At 47.7% G+C, this 10,151-nt stretch overlaps 1 protein-coding gene and 1 long non-coding RNA gene across 2 annotated transcripts; both read left to right on the plus strand.

Annotated features, from left to right (window-relative positions):
• Positions 1 to 690: 690 nt before the first annotated feature.
• Positions 691 to 4,195, plus strand: LOC135910118 (uncharacterized). Its single transcript, XM_065442164.1, has 3 exons — positions 691 to 851; positions 1,805 to 2,038; positions 3,858 to 4,195. Exons 1-3 carry the CDS (start codon positions 832 to 834, stop codon positions 3,925 to 3,927), a joined length of 324 nt encoding a protein of 107 aa, XP_065298236.1. The 5' UTR covers positions 691 to 831; the 3' UTR covers positions 3,928 to 4,195.
• Positions 4,196 to 5,887: 1,692 nt separating this feature from the next.
• Positions 5,888 to 10,151, plus strand: LOC135910119 (uncharacterized). The gene is made up of 3 exons (XR_010566904.1): positions 5,888 to 6,153; positions 8,226 to 8,508; positions 9,724 to 10,151. It is a non-coding gene; the product is annotated as an uncharacterized lncRNA (long non-coding RNA).

Genomic DNA, 10,151 nt, shown 5'->3' on the forward strand with positions numbered 1-10,151 from the left:
TGGCCAAACCCGTAGTGGTCACGTGCCCTTACATCTACTGGGATAGCGCGAAGATAATTTGAAAAATAGAGAAGACGGCAAGGGTTAATCTGGAATCTCTGCATATCCAGACGATGTCACACAGGCTCAAATGCCACTCTGGTAACCTGCCCCCGATATACACCTGATGCTTACGTCACATCGGGAAGCGTATACAGCCAATGTTCAGTTCCCTTCATTGTGAGTGAGGCACGTAGTGGGGCCGAAACGTCTTTTTTCCTTTCTTCAGCGATTGGTCGGCGCTTGATATTTCCCGCCACGGTTCTAGTCAAGGAGAAAACGGACGCCGACCAGAAAAACATTATGAGAAAAGAAACCAAGACGTATCCGCTCCCATACGAGGGTCGCAACACGGCCCCCGTATGGGAGCCGTGTTGGTCTTGGTTTCCTTTCTTGTAGTATTTTTGGCGGCGTCTTTTTTACCTTTGACTATGAGCAATCCTGACAAGACGAGTTTTCGTCGAACACTTGATCTCATTACCTTGGTTCTGTTGAGTGGCGCGACACTTGCACATATTAATATTTTGCTACCAGTTACACGGGCGCATGGCAGATGAATACTCGTATAGATCGTACAGTGACTTCAGGGTGGGGAATGCCTATATACGATCGCGATAATGTCGCGTACTGTTGCGAGATGTTTCTTTCCATCTCTGCCGTCGGCGGCGCCGAAGCCACCGTCGCCGAGGCTCCCGCACCGTGTCGGGCTTTGAGAGCGACGCCCGGACGTCAGCTGGGGCGACCGCAGCGGAGTCCAGCTCCAAGACCGCGGCGACGACCACCAGAGCCAGCATGCGTGCCACGACGGCAAGGTTGGTGCCTCATTTTACAAAGCGAGGCTTTTCATTTAGAGGTGAACCCTCCATATTTTCGCTGACCGTGATTGTAGCTGCTGCTTCGGTCTTGCCGAATAGGTCGCACATAGGGACAGCACGCGCAAAACGAATCGACGTATGTCTGACTTCATAAGTATTACGAAGGTGTTTACCAACCGGGAAACCCACGAACACCGAAATTCTCTGGGATGTTGAATAGTCCGGAAAAACTCAGGGAAAACATGGATATTTAGGCCTCTATCAGGGAAAATTCGCAGTAATCTTATTGAAAGGAGCGAAAGTCGTCGTAATGCTTGCTCGAGTAACAGACAGAAATCGTGATAAATCGTCTTTGACGACCTGTCGTCGGGTGGAGGAGTTGCCAGTGTACAGTCAATGACCAACTTTCCGGATTCTCGATAATTTGGACGGCTTGCTGCACCACCACGTACCCCATAGAGACAATGTATCAGAACACCTGAAATTTCGGACGCAAGGACTCTTCGTCGTGCGATTTTCAGGACGTTTTGCCGTGACAGCACGTCCGAAACGGCGTTAACCAAAGCCATCACCGCTGCCATTTTGATAACCTCGCCGCCTCGAACCGGCGCTCTCGGGTACCGAAAGCCGGCTTCGCCTCTTTACAGAAATGTTACTTGGTGAAGCATACGCAAAAGTATTGCAGAGAACCACAACAAGCGTCGGAAGGGGCTATGCCACGGGACACCGTATGTACTCCTTAATTATACACGGGTTCACCCGGCATTTCCTGTCACAGCACGAGCACCGATATGCCTAATACATGTACCGACAGTCCTGCAATAGCCGAGCTAAGCCAATGCCAATTTTTTTTTTCAGTATTTCTGCACATTTACCGGCTAGCAGCTCGTGACGAATCACCAGCTCGCCCTCCCAGTCACTTCAATATGCCCTGTAACGTCCGATCGCAGGAGCAAAACCTCGCCGTCGTCTTTGTTTTCCTCTTCGGAGACTGCGCACGTGCTCCGCATGATGAAGAATCGGAACCTTCCCCAGCCACCGCCCGACAACTGGGGCTCAGCGGTGCGGTTCGCCGTGGCCGTGATCCTCTCGGGCACCATGTTCTCGCTCGTCATGGTGCTCGGCTACATCTTCGAGACGACCATGATTCTCCCCTGGGACAACATCAACACCAATGACGGCACGTGAGTGAACCGACAAGTGTTACGGCGAGCTTAAACTCATTCAATGTTCCGGAATCGCTACGTTGCACTTCGCAATATTACAGCGCGGAGGTAGAAAATTAAAAAAAATGCGTCTATGACTGAGCGGCGGACGGCAATAATTGTGTAGTCATAAAAACAATTGAATAAGAAATAGGGAAGCAAACACCTGAGCAAGCAGTGGTTTGTTATTTAGGCGTGTATGTTCTTTACCCATTCCCATTCCCATTACCCGTTCCCCTCTGTAATACTTCGGTCTTGAGGGTACAATAAAATCAAACAAATAAAAAACTCATGACGTGCGGTTGTGTCGGTGTGTGCGGCAGCGCTAGGTCCATCGTCTCCTTGTCTGCGGCGCCGCTCGGATGTCATAACGCAGTGCTGATTGTGCGTATGTTCCGTATTTAGAGTTGTTGTTGCGTCAGTAGTCTTTTTTTCTTTTTTGAATTACCCAAGCCATGAGCTAAATGTCTCAAATGGCGGCTAGTAAACAAGCAGCGAGTGCTGGTGAAATCGGTCGAAACTCCGGTGGTGAGTGGCACTCAAACTTATCACAAGGCACCTCACCCATGGCGTGCCCTTCCCAGGGTTCAACGCGCAATGCGCGGATTTGGCGAGTAGGAGCGGGGAAACAATGGCCTCAGAGCAAGTTTCTTTGGGGAGGCAAACGTTTGAGTTGCCTGACGTCGTGTCGCCTCCTATTTTCCTGGCTTTCATCCACTGATTAGGGTATATAGGTACAGACAAGGGAAGGATGTCCAGGGAAGGCCTACCGTAAGTGCGTACTGCATGAAAAGCACGTTACCCCGCGGAGAGGCACCGCACTTGACGTAGAATTTGAATCAAACGCACAGTTGAACAGTGATTCAGCGATGTGCACGAGAACAAGTGTACATGCGTGTGCGTGAATTTAGCTGCGCTGTGCTAAGGTACCTTCCAATTGTATCATGATAAAGATGCAAGATACAGAGCCGATAAATATTTGAGACGGCAGACACACGATACCGGCAGATCAATTGTGTTCGATATACGATGCTTGTCATTTGTATTTAAGATACTTTGCTACATAAGTTATTTCGTCGTCGTAGCTTCACTGAAGTACCGTTGCAAGTGTACAGTTGTATACTTGTAAATTGCTTTTCACCTGCTAGCTGACATCGTAGTCTTATTGCGTAGCGAGTGGTGGAAGCAGAATGAGAGGCACGTAATATACATTCTCCAGGACTTCTTCAATTGCTTATCACGAGTTGACAACGTACAAGTTGCGAAAATGTGCAATTGGGCATGCTCCGCATGATTTCGCATGCTTGCGGTTGAGATAGGATGTGTGAATTTTCCCGATCTACAACTCGGCAAAGCGCGATGCAAACATACAGACGGACGACAGCGCGCGGGTGTCGTGCCGGTGACGTTGCGTTGACAACTGAATGGGAGTGTCGTAGAGCTCCCGGTCAGTGCAAAGCACCCAGAGCTCTAGGATTTCTTCACAAGCGATGGCACAGAATTGGCACATCTCGTGAAACCAAGCAGGGTCTTTGCGACACGACTTGTGGTACGCACACGAGGCCACCGTCGCAAAATCTTGTGTTACGTAAACAGGCGTATAAGAAAAACATACCGCAGGGCTAGCCTCTCATCTCCGTATGAGAGGCAGTCGGACGGGAGGTGTTTTGAGGCTTATTTAATGCCGCGTGTGTTAAAATTCAGATTGTCTGACCATCCCTATCAGTATATCTATCTGCTGCAAACCTTCGCCGAGAGTCAGCACGTTTCGCCAATAAGGAATCAAATGTTTTCGCAGACGTCCTAGTGGGCTCGAGAAAGGAGTAACCGTGGCGGTGGCTTTCGGCATGAACGACACCGCACTTTAATTCTCCGGAGCCCGCGACACTTTTGTCAAGCCCAAGAGCCTGCCGAACTACGACCAAGAAGAGGGAGACACGGTGGCGCTGCTGTGACAAGCTGGAGTTGTCCGGCCGACATAGCGTGTTCGCGAACTCTATTGATATTCGATATATCTGCCAGGTGATAGGCGACTACGTAGTGCGTTAACGCATCGAAACTGTCGCAGCGAAGTTGCTGAATGTGCTCCATGAATCGTCTTAGAGGTGGAAAGAAAGCTGAAAAACTGGATGTATTGTGAAGTGCAGTTTCTGAAGTTGTCTTCTGTATTCTGATATACGCAGACAACCTGTGGCAATTACGTATATTTTAAGGCTTTTTCAACGTGGCTGTGCTAAGACCATTTACGCACTGCAATCAAGAAAAATGAAAAGACAACTAATTCTAGGCGTCTGCAACCTAAGAAAGATACGGGGAAGGTGGCCTCCAATTTCTGCCTACTTTCAGCAATATCTTGTTAGAGGGATGAATAGGGTGATTGTCTCCAGCCTATGGCGAACATCAAGTCCAGGAGGTCACCTGAACATGACATCTTTGCAACGAGAACAATGACCTAGCCAGTAAATTCTTAACTCTACTTTTCTTCTTAGTTCGCTCTCTCTTTCACTATATATTTCACTGAAATTGAATCACTAGATTCTTTAGTAAGGCAAAAGCCTTAGGCGGCCCATGGGTCGAAAAATCCGTTGTCCGGCGTTATCGCACCAAAATTGAAGGGAACCAACTAGAGATGCGGGCGAACCCACCAATTGGTATGTGGGAGTCGAGAGTCGAACCCCATACGTTTCTTGTTAGGGCGAAGTTAATAAAAGCCTAGCTTTTTTTAGATTGAGGTAATTACGACAATCGAACCGGCAAGCTTTGGTGGGAGAAAACACGTAATAGGCAGTAACAAGGCATTCGAATGAAATTGTCAGCTAGTGTAATGAATCTATCGCGAGCGCATAAGCTTTCGCCTTCATTCTCTTTAGCGTACGCTAAAGTGACTGTCATCTTTTAATGTGCTTTTTGATATCTCCTTCAATAATATCTCATTCATAAGTTTGTTTCAACTAGTTCAGTGACTGCTTCCTTGGTTACCATTCTTGCATTGTATCATTGCATCTTTCATTACTCCTGTTGGGATAAGCATTTTTCTCTCCTCCTGCCACTCGACTATTGGGTTATACCCCTTAGTGGCACAAGCCACGGAGGAAGATTATTATCACCATCAACGAAAATAATGGGGCGACACAGCAAACCAAGACTGGATTCCAATACTCGCTGTAGATGGCTAAGTAGACGGCTATATTGACAACGCCGGGCTCCATAAGTCTCGTTCCACTTCTCACGAAGACGTCAAAGTAGACAAATTCGCGAGGACAACATTGAATTCAAAACGATGCGCGCTACTTTCCGGTCCCAACAAGATGGCCGCTGAGCAGGCTGGTTGAAAACTCGACCGGAACGTAGTCTGCGCATAAGTAAACGTAGACACCCGATCGTACGGCCTAATGTAAGCTACATCGTATTTTTCACAGGTTTTGAAGCACAAGTACTTCAAATAATGTGTGCTTTTCTGAACTTTTTTATGGTCGCCGCAAGGTGGCGTCACGTCGCAGAAGTGCCTTCCGTGATTCTTCCAGACGGCTAGAAACACGTTCCATTACCTAGCCCCTCAGCTTTCTCCTTAGCTGTCTACGTAGACTGTCTCCGATGCTGGCCAGAGTTGGAACGCACCCTCCGTCTTAGGCTTTTAAGTGCTATCACTGTAAAATAAGCAAAAGTGAGTCCCAGTACCTGTTAGCGTACTGTTCCTCCCTGCTTCGGCATTCTTGGCCTATTTTGCCGTTGCATGTGCGCGCCATACATGACTACCACCATGGCCAGCCAGGTTGCCATCAACATTACGTGCGGCCAGTGTGCACCAGGGGCCGTAAGAAACGGTAGGATAGAAGAAGTCTCGCGCTCCGCTCTTTCACGCTCAGATAGCCAAGCTCTGGACGTCGACCGATGAATGGGCAATACGAAAAGTTGGCCCCCGTCTGCACGTGTGGTGCTTGGAAGGGGCAGGATGCCGCGACATGCCGAGAAGCCCCCCGGCGCGGTTCCCTTGTTCTCGGTGCCAGCAATGAGGCACGCACGTTGGCCATCAGTAAACAGGGCAGCCACGTCTGCTTTACAGAAGAACTCCAAGCTCCAGTGTCACTGCCCAGGTTAGCCCATTTAAAAAAAACACGCCACTCAGTGCATTTGTTACAAAGCTACAGCCGTCACCTTCGAACTCAATACAGCAGCGCGGGATGAGGTCGAAGTAATGTATAGTGAATATCAACATTAGTGTCGAAGTTACGTGTATGTACAGCAAACTACGACGCACTTCAACATATTTCTGGCTTCTAGACTCCTTGTGCCTCAATCACGTAACATTATATAAGATTGTGCACGATGAAGCATATACGTTCTAGAAGACTAGGAAAAAATGGCGCACAACCAGGGCCATGCACAGAACGGAACGTTCCCAGAAGGCCAACTTGTCTATGTGGAAAAAAAAAAACGCTTGCACACCCATTTATGCACGGCAAACTATACGGTGTAGGCAAAGAAAGCTTCGCTTTAACATGTTCCGTACTGATTGCCTATTACTGCGTAACTTTATATCGTAACACCTGTATTTCTTGCTGTGCAAGCTTGTCGCCAATATGCGGACAGGTTTTAGCACTTCTTTTCCGAATGCCCAATATTTCGAGAGTTGTAGCTCTGCGCTGCTGGGCGAGTTCCAGCTGTTGACTCGCGTCCGAACGGCACTCAGTTATTTCTATTTTTCGAAAAGACAAACGTTATCTCGATACGTTGTTATCGAATTTTCAGCTATGGGACTCGACTCACGTAACGAGTGTTCATATTCTGCGCGTAGTACGACGTGCTGGGTTGTACCTTCCTCCTCTTTCCATTTTTTCGCTTACTCTTTAAGATTCTGAAAGTGCCGTCTCTTTCATGAGCAGATTGCTATCCCGCTGACTTTTCTCTTTGTTTTGCGTTTGTATATGTTGCGATAATAATAATAATAATAATAATAATAATAATAATAATAATAATAATAATAATAATAATAATAATAATAATAATAATAATAACCAGAGCTGCTCGCACCGTCTTATAAAGAACGTTCCAACCTTTTCATGCACGAAAGAATGGTGCCCATATGCACAATAGAAGTCCCGGCCTCGGCTGTCGTATTTCCATTGGGGTGAAATTCGAAAACATTCGTGTATTTAATTTAGGTGCACGTCGTAGAACTATAGGTGGTCCCAATTTGCGGAGTCTTCCACTACGGCGCCCCTCATAATCAGATACTGGTTTTGGCACGTAAATCCCCATAATTTAATTTTAGTGCACTATGGAAGGGGCCGATGAGGGTCATACAGCTTTATCGTTGTAGAACTCACTTCAGGAAGACTTGGTTCGCAAGTTTCCTAGGAAAGATGCAAAAGCGGCAGGAGAACGTAGCCAACAAAGACCGCAATTTACAAGTGCCAAGGTGCCGCACTGGAAGGCTGTGAAGCGAAGCTTCGATTCAGGGGCTTTTTAAATACATAGAGAAATCATAACAAAAAAAGGAATTCCTACTACTTGATTTTGATCATAATAAGGTATTCATAATTGGGGTATTCTGGGTGAAGGAATATCGCCATTACAAGATGGCAGCTTCGTTACATGATTTTGTATCCTTTGGTACTTTCTTTGGTTTTAGCGGTGACTTCTATCTCTGAAAGCTAACTGCAACAAAGTTTCGGATCGCGTGAAAAGCCTTGTGTAGGAGAGTTTATATGCATAGTAGTCGCACTAAAAACTTGAAGATTGAAATTCCAGCGTAACCGTCGCGAGAAGCTCACAGATATCGTCATTTTTTAGAGAATAAATAAAAAAGAAACGCGGCGATGACTGATAGCTGAAAATGATTCATGTCGTAGAGCACGTGGTTCTGGGGTATGACCTCTGGGATGTGGTAGCACCCTCGGATGCCCACGACATGCTGAAATTTCCAGGCTGCGGCGGGCGGGGACATAAACGTACACCGTAACGTCAACTACCACGTGCACGGGTCATCTGCTTAGGGGCTGTTTGATGTTTGCTATAAGAGAACTATGCAATTACGAGCCGATAGATTTACCAAGATCGCAGCAGTGGTGTATGCTAATCATTACTAAGAAATGTTGTCATCGTTTCCTTGCCGTTGACCGTTAGAGGACCTGGACCCTAATGAATGTAACCTCATGGCAACCAGAGCCACCGCAGGATCTTTCCGACGAGCGACCTCTTTGCCACGTGTACGTTCCCCACGGGCTAGCCCTGCGAAGCGAGTCAGAACCAGTCGGCGAGCCAGATCTCCCCGTCGACGATCCGGTTCTCATAGTTTCAAGCCTCCAAAGGTGCGACGCAGACGATCGCGACACACGAAGCTGGGACAAATAAATTACAGTGGACTGGACTCTGGCTGGATCTACCGCTACGCTTTCGGCTCGCCTTCCAGTCCCCAGTATCCTCCACAACCAGCAGCCCTGTTTTAGGTAAGAGTGGCGAAGGAAGGGGGTAAAAAACAGCGCGAAGGACACGTCGAAAGCAGAGACGACGCACACAGTGCTGAGGGCTCGGTCTGGGTCGCAAGTTACCTGGCAGATCACTGCAGAACCTGTGACTGCACACCATATCTTTAAAAATACACGCGCCCGGGACGCTACTCAGAGCAACGTGCTCGTGAAAGACGTGGAGCTTTCCTAAAACACGAACATGGCGATTCATGTGTAAGCTTGTCCTCTGTATCCCTACAATGCCGCCAAATGCGCTACTTATGAAATGTATAATGGTATGATGGTATGACGGCTGAGTGTAAATCAGAGGGCCTATAATGCGCGTTACCGCGAAGTGCATTGATAAATCTTCTTTGATGGGAGAAAAACGTGAATAGTACGGTGCGCCTAACAGGACACGGAGATGCTGGTAGTGCGCGCATAGTTTGTCAAGTTGAATGAGCTTTAAGGAAAACACTCGCGAAAGCTTCGATTAAGGTTGGTTCCACCTTGCGCGTACGATGCGCCGTATTTTATGCATTGGGTGCATACGTGGAACGCCATTCGGCACTGTTCGCTATTTCGTCACGAGGTTTGCTGACCTGGGGGCAGAATTTAACGCCAGCGCCCTGTTTTAGGAAAAAGTTGTTCGCGACAGTCCGACGGACTCGAACTCATGTGTTTGCATACTAATTTAGGCTTGGCAGAGAAACGTAACCTGGGACTGAAATGGGGCCATAAAATTTCTACGACGCAAGAAACACGCTTTAGGAAAAAAAATGTAAAAGTGATAAATTTTCTTTTGCGTATCTGCTGAAGTGCTTGACACCAATTTTAAGAGAATCTACGAAGCGTTGGAGCAATATAGAGTTCTAATCATTTGTATATGACATGCTCATTGCCTATGGCAGTGGCGCTATGATAGCAGACTAAGCTTATATCAGTCCATTTCCTGTAGAAGTAGCGCGAACAGGTATTGCAGGCCTATGATCCACACTATGTTTATGGAGAAAAATTCGTGACGAGGTTGATGGACATGGAATGCGCAAACACTCAAATGACAGAAACACTTTTTTCGTAAAGAGGAAATAAGCTCTTGCTGCGTGTCTGAAGAAACTGCAAGAGATATTTAAAATTAGTTTTTTGCAAAGGTAGTCAGTTGACCGTTGTGCATATAGGCAGGCAGACTGTCTATAGAATTTCGGGTTCTTGCAGCCCCCGACGCCTCAGTGGCGGGTCAGTGCCAGCCGAGCTCCCTCGGCCAAGTGCAGCCACCTGCAGTGTTACCGGTGGTACCACAGGTGCAAGTGCCGGTACTGTTGCCCGCCAGCACACCGTTCAAGGTGATCCGACCGGAGCGGCGGCTTTACTGGTACTCGGAGAGGCAACTGCACACTTCCTTCCTGCCTCAACCCGATTCACCTGGGTGGGAGTCCGCAGTACGGTTCAGCTTGGCTATCGTCGGCGCCATGATATTGATACTGACAGTCATTGTCGCGGCGTACATCACTATGATGTCGAAGCCAGACCGTGCAGAGGAGGACGTCTTCGAGTCATTCACACCTCCGGAGTCGGGTCACATCTGATTACTACGATTACAGCCTGCGCCACAATATTATATGCACCTCCATGCGTTTCCAACA

Source organism: Dermacentor albipictus, chromosome 7 (genome assembly GCF_038994185.2).
Source record: "Dermacentor albipictus isolate Rhodes 1998 colony chromosome 7, USDA_Dalb.pri_finalv2, whole genome shotgun sequence".
In the NCBI taxonomy this organism is placed as follows: Eukaryota; Metazoa; Arthropoda; class Arachnida; order Ixodida; family Ixodidae; genus Dermacentor; species Dermacentor albipictus.